The sequence below is a fragment of the Scophthalmus maximus genome, chromosome 7 (genome assembly GCF_022379125.1).
Source record: "Scophthalmus maximus strain ysfricsl-2021 chromosome 7, ASM2237912v1, whole genome shotgun sequence".
NCBI lineage: Eukaryota > Metazoa > Chordata > Actinopteri > Pleuronectiformes > Scophthalmidae > Scophthalmus > Scophthalmus maximus.
The window spans coordinates 1,292,766-1,306,267 of record NC_061521.1 but is presented as its reverse complement, the minus strand read 5'-3'; the positions used below and the strand labels follow the sequence as shown (position 1 = coordinate 1,306,267).

The 13,502-nt window shown below is 41.7% G+C and overlaps 1 protein-coding gene across 1 annotated transcript in view; it reads right to left on the bottom strand.

The window, feature by feature from the left end:
* The window catches only part of LOC118315736 (NT-3 growth factor receptor-like), a 64,035-nt gene extending 54,933 nt beyond the window's left edge, over positions 1 to 9,102 (bottom strand). The window contains exon 1 of the mRNA XM_035643261.2: positions 8,381 to 9,102. Coding sequence (XP_035499154.1) covers positions 8,381 to 8,649 — 269 coding nt within the window. The 5' untranslated portion in view covers positions 8,650 to 9,102. The remainder of the gene's footprint in view (positions 1 to 8,380) is intronic.
* Positions 9,103 to 13,502: the final 4,400 nt, after the last annotated feature.

Below are 13,502 nucleotides of genomic sequence, written 5' to 3'. Positions count from 1 at the left end.
TAGAGAAATAGAATTTTCCATTACAATGTACACACATACAAGAGCAGGAGCTTAAGTAGTGAGGATAGTTCTCCTTCTGATGAATCAAATATCCGAGAGCCTTTGGTTGTCCCATCCCCTCTGAGTGATCCTATCCAGGTCCTGCCGATACAACCGCCAACCATACCAGTCATAAAATAACTCCTAACAGAATATCTGCAATAGCAAAGAAATATTATAAACCTAAATTATGTTACATTTTAACAATTTTAAATTATGATTATAATTATTACTAAGTCCCTCCCATAATTTGACTTTCGGTTCTCACTTAACATGTTTCAAAGTTATACAACCCTCTCAAATGTCCTTATCTTAATTAAGAAAGTACAGACAGGAAGGCTTTGTTCATAACTCGAACATTACATTAAAGGGGCATTCAACGATTTTGGAGAAAGCTTGTTTCTCTCTTTGTTGTTGTTGTAATTGTACTGCTGTGGCCGGGCCGCGAACCCGTGACCCCGGGTATGGGAGACCGACACGCTAACCACTATAACCCCGGAGTTGCAGCGCCACCCACTAGCAGGTCACTCAAGGTGTCGATGAGTGATGTTTACAACCTGCGCACAGTGTTGTGTGGTTTGGTCCACGCCATTTTTTGTTTTCGATTTACATATTTTTTTCCGCCACACACACAGCAATGGAGAGCTAGCTGTCCATGAGGAAATATTTGCAGATTTTTACAAAACCTGTATTGCTCTATGATCACTTACCGCCCCTTTAAGGCTGAGTCTTTACCGTTTAAATCCAGCCAGGACCCTTTGTACCTTGTCATCCTGTCTTTCCTGTCTCTATCCAGTTGCTCTAAATGAAGGCTGAAATGGCCTGAAGAATAGTTAAACCCTCAAAACACTAAAAAGAAACCCCTGCACATTCAGTGGAACCTCTCCTTTCCTTCTGTGCAGGGCACAATCACCAACATGCATTCACTTTGTGTGAGCATATCCATATTTGACGTTTAAAAAAACACCAAGTGAATTAATTAGAGAAACAAACATTGTTAATAATGACAGTATTAATATGACTCTTTTTTAAATCATTACTAGTACTGAACTACACCTGCGGTTTGAGTCCCAGCAATTCAAGTTATGTTACCTGTTCTTTGTCACATGAAAACCTGAACCATGAATTCAACCTAATATGTCTCCCCACTATTTCTCCCAGCTCACACTACATCCACACTGATACTCTTTTATTTTAAAATCGGCAAAAGGAGTAAACATGGAATTTTTTAGGATGAGGAAATGAAAATGTGTAACACACTACAAAGGTTTTAAAAAATACTAAAAAAAAAACTTCTGGAAATGCTGCTGACCCTGGTTTAGTTTGGAGAATGCAATATTGATAACCACTTATAAGCTACAAGCAAATACTTACTGAACCAACTGCCGATAAAACACTCTGCTTCAGTGTACGTTGATGGTCATGTGAGGTACATTTTCAGTTGTGTCAGAGCAGTAATGTGAGAATCATCTCCAGTTTACATCATTAGTCACTCACTGAACAGCAGATATGATGTGAAGATAATGATGTTTAATTCTTGATGCAGAGACCCACAGCAGCTGAAGCCTGGAGGCTGTTCATCTTGCCCTGAGACTTTCATCCACAGATATGAACACGTCTCTGTATCTGCAACCCATTACAAACCTGCACTTAGCTGTGTGTGAGATTCATTGATTCATTCAACTGAAGCGGCTGACGCAAACTTCGCGCCTTCGCGTTATTTGTTTGCCGCTACTTGCACCATCCACGTCGCCCGACGCCAAGGATGTGAAGTTTGCATCTAGTCTTTGCGTTGACTTTGTATGTAATCTATATGTACTATTGCGTCCGGTGTGAACGCACAACCGGTGGTACTGCCTGGTCAGGAGCAGTCATTAAATCAAATTCTAACCAGTCAAAACAGGTGAAGTAGTGGGCTACTTCACTCATCTCTCTTTCACTCTCTGGCTCTCACACAGAGCGAGGGGAGGAGTTTAAAAACAGCTGATTACGGTCTGCATCTCTCTCTCTCTCTCGTTGATTGACCCCTCGTTGCCCCTGGTTACTGGAAAGCAAAAACATTTAAGTTATTTTTTTATAAGCTGGCCGTCTAACAAACCCACATGTTTGGTCTGTACTGTATGTCTGTGTCTCTTCTTCTGATCGGGTCATTACAATGAAAGCTCACCTTGCATTGAGCCTGTGCTGTCACAACACTGACACATCAAACATTCCATTGACCTCTCTGTGTTCCATAATCCCGGAAGTTATTGATACTCAGACAGTCTTAGTGCATTATTGAAAAAAATTATTGACTCTTTTGTCATTTTCATAATTGACAGGATATTAATATTGACATCAGTACAGCATTGATCCTCATCCATTGACTTTCTGTCATATTGTGTCTCATTAGCAGCTCAGTCCAGTCAGGTTTGGAAACTACCACCCACATACCAATAAACTTCACAGATGTTGTTCTCTCTAATATCCAACATGCACGAAATATAAAATGTCATAATGTGTGCATTATTGTGCCAGAGGGAGCCATGCGTCACCTCGCTACAACAACGTACAATAACATAAGCAATACTATGCATGAGATAAGACAATGGGATGGGGAGTCAGCACAGAACTGCAGCATGCTAGCTAACGTATGTGTGAGCTAGAAAGTTTACCGTTGCTTGGCAACACCGTCAGCACCTCCAGGTCCCAATTGAACTCCTAAATGTTTCACGGGATGGTTTGATGAGTCTGAAAAGGATGTGAATCATATGCTATGGCCTTCACAGTGACTCAACCCTCAACACTATTAATGCAACGTTGAATATTGGACATTGACATTCCCTCTATTAGGTAGACTTTGAGACAACTATGTGGGTCTGGCAAGTGTTCAAACTTTGGAAGAAAGCTGTGTGTTTATCTTGTTTATTTACTTTAATTGCTGACACTTTTACTAGCTGTGGCTAAAGACACACTATTGGAAATCACTCTCTGCTCTACAAACAGGTCCTAACAGTGGCAGTACATCACAACTGCGGTTTTGGAAACTACTTTAAAGGCAGATGCCTGATCTGGTATTTCCAGCAGTATCGAAGGCATCACAACATCTGTAACCAAAACACAAAGACTAATAACTAAGGTTGGGTGGTGTTAAGGTTATAGCGTATATTGGGATATTTCAAAATAGCAACTGTCTGTTTCATTGCCGCCATGAAAAAATTCTGCTGTACAATGTTCACATGAATAATAAACACCTTAAGAGTATGTATCCTTCGCTTAATTAATTAAACCTTTTTGTAAAGAATGTATTCTAAAGACGAGACATGCGATCATGATGAGCTAATAATGAGAACATCATGTGACCGCTTCTGCTTAGTCCTGACAGTTAGATGTTGTTAATGTTTTTGAGTGCTTCACATTAAAGTAGACAAAATGTTATATTAACCTTACGTGAGATGAAAAACGTTCGGTTTAAGTACACTACAGCCACCCATTGGTAGGGACCAGTATGGCATTGGCATCTCCCCTGAGCCCTGCCGTGTGATTTTGAATTAGCTGGTGAGACTGGGAACAGCGGGAAAGTGTAATGGATTCAAAAATTAGATAATGCCCAATGCTACATATACAAATAAAATGAAACTGCAGTAAAAGCGCTGCACAACAGATACAGAGACCACAAATAGGATAGGATTTAACACCGGGATGATTACGTCGGTACTTTTCTGAGACGAGTCGAGCAGCTGACAGTGTTGCAAAGCTCAAGGTGCTAGCATCACCTGTTGAAATGGCGACCACGAAACAAGCTAATGTAGGAGTGTGGCTGAATTGGAAGAAAGGCTTGTCAATACACGCCAAGAACACAAGTGTCTGTACAACCTGTCTTTCTTCTGCTTTCCTTTTTTATCACTGCAAAGCATAATAACCAAATAAGTTGTGTCATGTCAGTTTTTTTCGACCTCATGAGATCACGTCAGAGAAGTGACGTTGCTCCCTCTGGTGAAATCATCTTAATAACATCCTGTAATGTTGTGAAATCATCTTAATAACATCCTGTAATGCTGTTGTTTTTTTCCTTTAATCAAATCAGATTGTAGTTGATGTTAAGAACTGCTTTATTCTGAGCCCAGTTTTAACAGCATCTTAACCCAGACTGTCCCATGGTTTAGTTATGGACAGTTATGAACACATTTTCATGTCTGCTGAGGGAACATTATCTCTTTCCTCTGGTCGGCATTGACTGGTAGGGAGGTGAGAATTTAAGGATTCTTTGAAAAAAATGACATCCCTCTGAACATCCCATGTTCTGCTGAATTCAGAGCCGCTCAGTCACTGTCCATCTCTTCAGACTTTAGAAACACAATAAATCCAAAGCATCAGTCATTTCAGCAAGTGCCAGCAGCTGTTACTGGTATGGGTAATTCTGAAAGCAGCAAAGCATTACATTACTTTACATCACTTTACATTACTTTACATTACTTTACATCACTTTACATCACTTTCATTTTTGCTGACACTTTTGTCCAAAGCGACTTACAATCATCGAGGCGGGAAGCATCAAGGGCCTTGTGTAAGGGCCCCCACTGGGAGAACCTGGAATCAAACCCCGACCTTCTGTATCAAAGTCAGCGGTGTAACCCACTGGTACTAAACAACTAGTCAGTCAGGGTGGATAGATGGGAAATGCTGTTTGTTTCCCATCTCGAATACCACAATCGCTCCCTTATCATAACCACAGAGTTGTTATATAGGCATGAGCACAAAGGGCCGGTGAAGTTAACAAAGTAGTGACCAGGTAGGAGGGAGAGGCTGCATGTTGGAGTTCAGACGACAACTTAGTCAATAAATGTTGCAATCTGTGTCTTCAGACGAGTGATGTATTTTGTTTCATTTGGAGGAGTCTAAGTCTCCTGAGGTTAAACATACTTATATTATATACGTATTCTAAGTTTACATGTAGATCATCTGAATGAACTTATTAGCATGTAGGAATTGGGACTGCAAGTAAGAATTGTTTCCAATACTTATTATTTTTCCAGTTATTAGTTATTTAGACTTTTTTAAATAATAGTTTGTTTTGTCTGTGAAATGTCAAATATTTGTGGAAAAAGTCCCAGGTAAGTTTTAACTGTATTGTTTGGTCCATGATGATGTTGTGATGACTGAGGAGCAGTAAATCCTGTGACGCAGTGGAAACAACAAAAGGTTGGAGACTGGAGAACCGATTTTCATTTGATGGATTACGTTCATTAATGGACTAATCATTTCATCTCTAGTACTGAGCCAAAGCTTGCTAATAAAATAGCCATGATAATGTATCGGTCAGATTCCAAGAAAGATACTGTGTTCAAATGAACTGATCAGACGACTGTTCAGGGACTGAGCAGGTTCAGTTACTCTGACAAATGTTAAACCCTGTGGTGAAGTCATGACAACATGCTGCATGACACCATGGACACGAGTATCACCATTATTGTTAGCCACACAGGCAGCTATGGAAATAATGTTGTAAAGGCAAAGACAGGTTGACAGGGAAGAAGTGAGAATGTTGGGATATCGACATTTTACCCAGACGTATTGTCAAAATTCAGAGGGAAACTATACATGTGACTTGAAATTACAATATATTAACTTTCCATTTAACAAAAAATGAAGCTCCATGACCTTCTGAAAACATCGGCAAACTGTGAACTCTGAGCTTTTATAAAAATCCAAGCCGGTGAAGGCCACAAGAGGGGGGTGTTCACATGGTAAACCCCAGCTCACTTGAAGGCCAGCGTCAGGAATCACTGCAGCAGCAGCAGCTTCTGTTTTCCCTAAAAAACAATTCTCACAGCAAGTAGGATCAATAACCAGTGAGGTCTGTTCTCACAAAATAATGCTCACAGAGTCTCCATTTTCTCTCCACCCCAGTTGTAAAGACTGACTGATTATGTAACTGATCTTCACCACTTCAACTCTCACTGATGTGTGAGAAGGAGGACAGGGGGAGGTTGATATGAAAGCCTGGAGCCTTAAGAAGAACAAATGCTTTTACCAACTAGTAAACCTGGCAGTACAGTGACTGTACACAGCAGATCACCTGATGAGTGCAAAGGCCCTCTGTGATCTCAAAACTGTGCATGCTCTCAACTACAGTCGACCATATAGCACAAGAAAATACCAATCACTTTTTAACACAGACTGTATATTTATTCATTTCTTTTTTAAATAAGCACATAACTAGAATGCGCTCAGTAGAGCGTATACTTCCATAAAGGTCTACGTCACCTTAAATCCACTCAAGCCACACCAAAAATTGGACGCACTCTAAATATGCTTGATTTTTTTTCACGTGAATTATTACTACCTGGGAAATTGGTGAAAAGGTCAAAAAATGCTCATTGTCCTGACACAACTGGTTCTTTCTTGGACCATGTCACGTCTTAATTCTTCTGCCAGACAAACAAAGGGAGAGGGGCAGAAACATAGCCTCCCCTACAGTGGTAAGTATGATCCGATAAATTTGTGATGCATACTGTATATGTACAGAATAAATACGTACTTGTACAGTACTAACTTAATAATAATAATGATGAAATCTGTCGGAGGAGTTTGTTAACGTTTGATGTGTGAAAATGTCAGAATTTGCACACTTCAAATCAAAAATGCTGACTTCCTGTTGGTTGGAGGAAATGGCGGCCGCTGACTTTTTATAGCTCTTGACATGAAACATGTGCACTCCAAATTTGGTTTATCTAGATCAATGATAAGCTTAGGGAAATTGTGGTTAGGGGCTCTATCGAGTCATTTCGTCACGCCTGTGCCCGAGAACCCTAAAGTATCACATTTTTCACCGTGTGTGCTAATTTTTAATTTTTAGTGCCTCAAATCAGCGATTTTTTTCGCATAAGAATAATAAATAATTCTTACGATTGACTTTGTCAATGGCACTGGACCTAATACTAAGAAGAATGACAAATTGGATTCATACAGCACCTTCAAAGGTGCCAAGTGTGTTTTTATATATCATGGGTTGGGACATGGGATCTCTACGCCCTATCACCATAGGTTCAGACAGATCATTCATATTCTGTCAGAGTAAAACATGAAACATGCCTGTTACAGTCCAAGACCATGACACTGTAAAGTACCTACGGTCCAAATATAGAAAATCAACAAATCCACACAGCAGAGAAAATGGAACTGTTTGTCATTGGTCTTTTTCAAATGATAGAAAGGATTCATCCGTTATTGGAGACTTGTTTCCAATTGATTAGCTGATCAGTTCATTGTTTAAGGACTCGTTTCAAATGACGAATAACTACAGTGACAATGAAGCAGAACTAATCTACAGTTTCACTCTTTAAAAGTTGATGTTTTTTACAACAGTTTCTTACATGCTACTGCATCTTTTAGATACAGGGTGGCAGTTATTTGAAGTGCACACGACGAGGAGGAAAAAAGAATGAAAGGCTCCAGACGCACGGCTGCCACACGTTTCAGCATCTTTCTCACTCGATTACCAGTCACTGTGTTACCAGCAACAGGATCCACAGAGACAGACTCAGTGAAGAAGGCTCAGCTCGACACACTCCACGCACCATGAACTGTGAGTAGAGACTACAATAAGAGATATGGTATAAAGTTCCAGGATCTGACTCTCTATGGGACTATGACCATTGAGTTCCACAGCTACAAGGTGGTGAAAGGAGTCGTTTTCTCCACCAGAGCATAGTGACAGACGGCTGGACAACACCAAGACAGTACTGCCACTGGGTCAGAAAATCTTTTGTTCCCCTCATGTTTTTAGGAATTACTTTGTCAAAACTGTTTTTTTTCATTTGGTCTTAATTTTAAAACTGACCAATTGAAAAGTATGGAAATTACGGCACATACGCTATCAAATCATCTGATTGTTAAAGCACTTTCTAAGCAGGTGACACGGGGATGCACAAAGAGTTTAGTCATGTGTTATAACATCCCTGGTCCGGGAGCAGAACTCCTGCGGACCCAAAAACCCATCAACACAATGACACGTTGCGGTTCAGGCCTGTTTTAGTTCCATTCTCCAACAAAGCAAGTCGCATAACTACAGAGAACACCAGCTGTTTGGGTGAGTATATTATACAGTTTATAAATATATGTAGACTAATTCCCATTATGTGCAACTGAAGCATTCCAAGTCATCTGGCAAAGGACAGCCCGACCAAGAAGGAGAAGGCTCAGTCTCCCCCAGGTTACAAAGTCTAAATAATGGAAGTAGCTTTCAGATGGTTTGAATCGCTGTAGTCATGACTGACAGACTGCGACATTACAGCTTGACAGACAGACATTGTTAAACATGAGCAGCTCTGATTCAGACCCTGGCTCCAGCAGCACTCACATGGAGGTGATGTTCTGGAACAGGTCCTCGAAGTCCCCGGTGGTGTTGCCGCCGCTGCCGCTGCCCTGGAAGGACAACAGGGGGAAGAAGTTGCTGCTGTCGGACTTGTTGCAGTAGATCTCTGTGGGCGAGCAGACGCAGATGGGCGGGCAGTCGAGCAGCAGGCTCAGGTAGTTGTGGAAGAAGATGCTGAGCAGTAGGAAGACCTTCCAGCAGCACCAGCTCCTGGGAGGGCGACGCACGCCGAGCAGGCCACCACGTCCATCCATACTGGCACTGCGGCTCCAGTCCCCCGATCGACCCGACCTCACAGCAGCCCTGAAGGAAATGAACCCAACCGTCTCCGGAGTGCGCTCCGCGCGTCACGTCGCGTCTCCTCCGCGCTCCGCGCTCCGCGGCCGGTCTCACCTCGTGTCGATCAGTGGCATGAGGATGTGACATCTACAGAGCTCTGCTCGTGTCCGTGCGCGTCCACGCGTCTCATCGTGTTCGTCACAGATGATGCCGGTCACGGTTCTGTATGCGCGATGGAGAAAACACAGCCGAGGAGGAATGATCCCGCAAATATCTGTCTCTGAATGTAGTGTCTGACGTGAACGCGTCTCTCCCTCTCTGGTTCTCTGGTTCTCTCTTGTTCTCTGGTTCTCTCTGGTTCTCCCTCTGATTCTCTGGTTCTCTCTCTGGTTCCCTGCCTCTCCTCTTTATGCATCGTTTTATGTCATCTACATTTGTCTCTCTATGTGTGTGTGTGTGTGTGTATGTGTCCCCCCGCTCCTCTCTCTCTCTCTCTCTCTCACTCACACACACAGACCACCCCCACACACTCATATCCATCACAACCTCAGATTTTCTGCTTGCATATTGTCAGTGTTACTAACACGCTCTTGCTGGTGAGGGGACACAGTGGAACAGGGGGAGTCTCATGTCCCATCTACTGGGCAGAGAGCACGTACCAGTGCACATCTGCACATTGTGTGACGGTAGTAACCCCTCAGAAAGATAAGGAACACACACACACACACACACACACAACCAACCACACTACGCTGTGACTTGGTACACTGACTTCTGGGTGCAACACATGATGGTCAGTCTATGGATATCTGTATTTGTATAGAAATGTTGGATTGGCTTTGGGGATTCAGAATATTCAATGCAGAGGATAAATAATAATAAAACAGTAGCCACTTGGGGGCAGCAGAACAGTCAGTCTGTGGACAGAATAATGAAATGATAACATCTTATGAAATATTTCAGGACTGACGGACTGGCCATCTGGAATTTGGGCAAATGCCAGAAGGGCCACCCTCTACGGGATCTGTTCTCGTGGACCTTCTAAATTCCACTACCATCTCTCTGATTTTGCAGTTGTTAGGATGAGATTGTTAGTGCAACACCAGGCGGTCAGGATTTGTACCTCATCTCTGTTTGCAAACTCCTCATTGTTGGAAATCAGTGCCATGGCCGTTGAGGTACACCAGTGTTTAGGGTGATGGTGGAGGATGTGTTTTCCTAACCTGACAGTCTGGGGGTGGTTGGTCAGAAAATCTAGAGTCCAGTTGCAGATGGTTGAGTTCAGGCCAAGGCTATACAGTTTAGACACCACTCTGCTGGGAATGACAGTATGAAAGGCCGAACTGAAATCCAGAGAGAGCATCCTGACATACGTGTTTGGTTTTTCCAAGTGCTCCTGGGCGGTTTGAAGAGCGATGCTGATGGTGTCCTCCGTTGACCTGTTTGCACGGTATGCCAACTGTTTCTGGTCAAAATGTGGGCCAAAATTAACCTTTCAAAGCATTTCGCATCACCGGGGTGAGTGCGATCATCTGAAACCTGGCCACCATTACATTTAATGGTGATTACATTTAATGGTTGGTTCCTTGTATACGGTGACTTTTCATGTCCCAATGATTTACTCAATCCTATTTAAAACTAAAATTAGTCACATATTCATAACAAATGGCTTAAATTATTCATTTAGGTTATATTTATTACTTAAACAGAGATAATAGACCTTTAACCCATTATTTTGTATTCTACAAACCTTTCTATTGATAAACATATTCTATGTTATCATGTCCCCAGTGCAAAGTTATCAACTTCAATAAGAACAATAAACCATTAAATGATAAAAAAAACTCAAAATATTCTGTAATTACTGTTTTGACTAAGCTAAACTGCCTCTAATCATTTACATAAATCAGATAAAATCTGATTAAACTAAACTGAATTGGTCTTCCACCCTGTTATTATTTACTTTCTCTCCAACCAAAGAAATACCATATAGACTATTTTCAGAAAGGGACATCATTACTTTTTGTTGGGAATTCAACTGTGTAAAGTGGGGTAAGCTTCAACTGTCACTCCTACCTATTTGTTTAGTTTTTGAAATATTATTCTCACCATCCGCTAGCAGTCGTTTTTGTGTGTGCGAAAACAAAATCAGTTTATTCGGCGCAGTCACTGGGCACTTCCTGTAGTGATGGTGCAAGTTGTGTGAGTGTGTTGCGAATTTCTGCATTCTGGTCAGTCTGTATGGTTTCATGCTTTTTATATCAACATTTAAGTGGGGTTGGTGTTGTTGGGTTTGTAAAAAAGGGCCGGTGTGTGTTGCAAATGCCAGGGCAGTTTTTTGATGCCAGTCCTTGAATGAATTTCAGAGTCGGATGAAGCCACGTTTGGTTGAGTGTTTGGGCAGCGTGTGTTTGACACAAACTGTCAAACTGTAAAGCAGAAGAGCATCTGAGTTTCATTTTTTGAATCCACCATTACTTCACTCAGGTCTATTTGACTCGAGTTCTTCAAGATTTTAAAACTGGAATCAAACCAGGATCCATGCTAGCAGCCACACTGCAACAACACCCTGGTCGATAAAGCACCGCTCCATTTGAAGATGTATACAAGGAGATGAGAGCTGCCTCCATCTGTGGAACACAATTTATTAACACCAACTATAGATACATACGGTCTAAGGATTACTGACCTGCACATGCCACATACTTGAGAGGGATGCAAGACTACTTTCACATAATTTCAGGTGGGCGAAGACCAGCTCCTCCAGCACCTTCATCACTTGAGATGTGAGGGCAACTGATCCGTAGTCATTGAGGCCAGATGGAGTCGACCTGTTAGGGACAAGAACCAGGCGTCTTCCACAGCAGCGGTACCTTCACCTGGCTCAGGCTCAGGTTGAAGAGATGCTGGAGAACAGCAGACAGCTGGGTGGCACAGGTCTTCAGTCCCCTGGGGCTGAAGACCTGTAAGTTCCATCCATGATCACAAGAATAAAGCACTGAAGGTTTCCCTGCCTGGACTAGCAAACTCTCTGTTGTTCTATTAACTGGAAGGATAGATTCATTGTAAGATTAGTAAGAAGATGTCTCCAGCAGTGGAAAGCAGCCCCTCATAATATATATATATATATATATATATATATATATATATATATATATATATATATATATATATGTCTGAAAGTTGACTTCATTTCTTTGAGGAACACAAAACGTATGATAGTGGAAATTAAATTGAAAATCAAAATACATGTGAGGAGATAAATCATCTGATATATTGCAATATCCTGAGGAAATAATCTGTTGAGAATTTTATATAAACTGATGCTTTACCTTAAAATTGCTGGGGGAATCAAGTTCACTATTTCACTATTCACTATTCATTTTATAGTTAATTGTGCTGTGCTGTTATTGTTTTTATGCAAAGAATGATATTTTTAAAAGAAGAAGTTTTCCCCCTTTTTTACAATTGTATGTGGGTGGGGGTCAGTGTCCATACAACACATAGGTTGTACAGATATTAATGGTGATCGTCATTCATATCCATGTGTTTATGATAAAATTATTTATTACAGCACACAGCTGTTTACAAGAGCATCAAGTTAATCATAGATCTAGCCTCCTAAATTGCTGTCAAACTTCACCAGATGATTGGATTTAACTATGAAATGTACCCAATTTTCTTCCGGGGGAGCATGACTCCCCCCCCCCCCCCACAATAATAAGTTATTATACTAACAGGAATTATGAATTATGATTAAAGTATTCTATGTAATGGATCTTCAGGGTGTTGGCATATATAGCATGTCCCATTGTTAAGACAAAATCTCATTTTTTACCTTACCGTAAAACACTGCTGCTGCTGCTGCTAGTTTTGTTTTATTGGGCTTTTTGGCTAAAAGGGCTTGGTCCCAACCATTCAGATGACATCAATCAGATATTAATGTCATGACTTCCTAATGTACCTATGACAATAATGTATTATCGATGAACCATTTATTACTAATGGCCAGTTAATGTACTGCATGTAACCAGGTTGTGGTTTCATGGTAGATGGATAGAACCCCTCCCTTGCTGTGTCACTCCGTCTGTCTTTTCCTTCTCTCTCTCTCTCTCTCTCTCTCACACACACACACAGCTGTTATCACAGGTCTTTTATGTGGACATCAGATAGAATTGTTCACAGCTAAGCTGTGACTCAGTTTTTTCCCTGCGACTCTGTGCTCCCTTTTTATCCTCCTCCACTATCTGCTCACTCACCTGGTTTCCTTCGAGTCCTCCCCAGATTGTCAGCTGAACCACAGTGGTAGCTTTGTTCTCTGTCTTTCCCAGTGGTGCTTATAGTATCTCTAGTTTACCTTGGTGTTTACCCGTGAACCGACTAGTACTTTTCTCCCTGCTCCCAGCCACAATACAACTTGGGATCTCCAGCGTCACTTGTCCAAATAAACTCACATAAACCCTACCTGAGTGTGTCTTCTTCTGGGTCCACTGTAAAACCTGAACGTGACAGACTTACATTCATTTGCTACCCTAAACCACGGGACCCGATCAAAGTGATTCGCAAACATCTGCCAGATATCTATCAGGCTAAATATGTGGAGGCGTCGGTGAGCCCTTCTCCTGTAGCGTGAGCTGTGATGTGACAGGCAGTCACGAACTACAGCCAATGACAGCATCAGACGACACGGGCTGGAGCTCCCTGAACCCTGTTCTATCATGCATCTATTTGTGTGGGAGGGAGACAATACTGTAGTGCTTCACAAAATGGAGGACCTGATCATTTAGTCCTTTGTTCCAAAGACAAAGGAACAGAATGGAAAACTCTG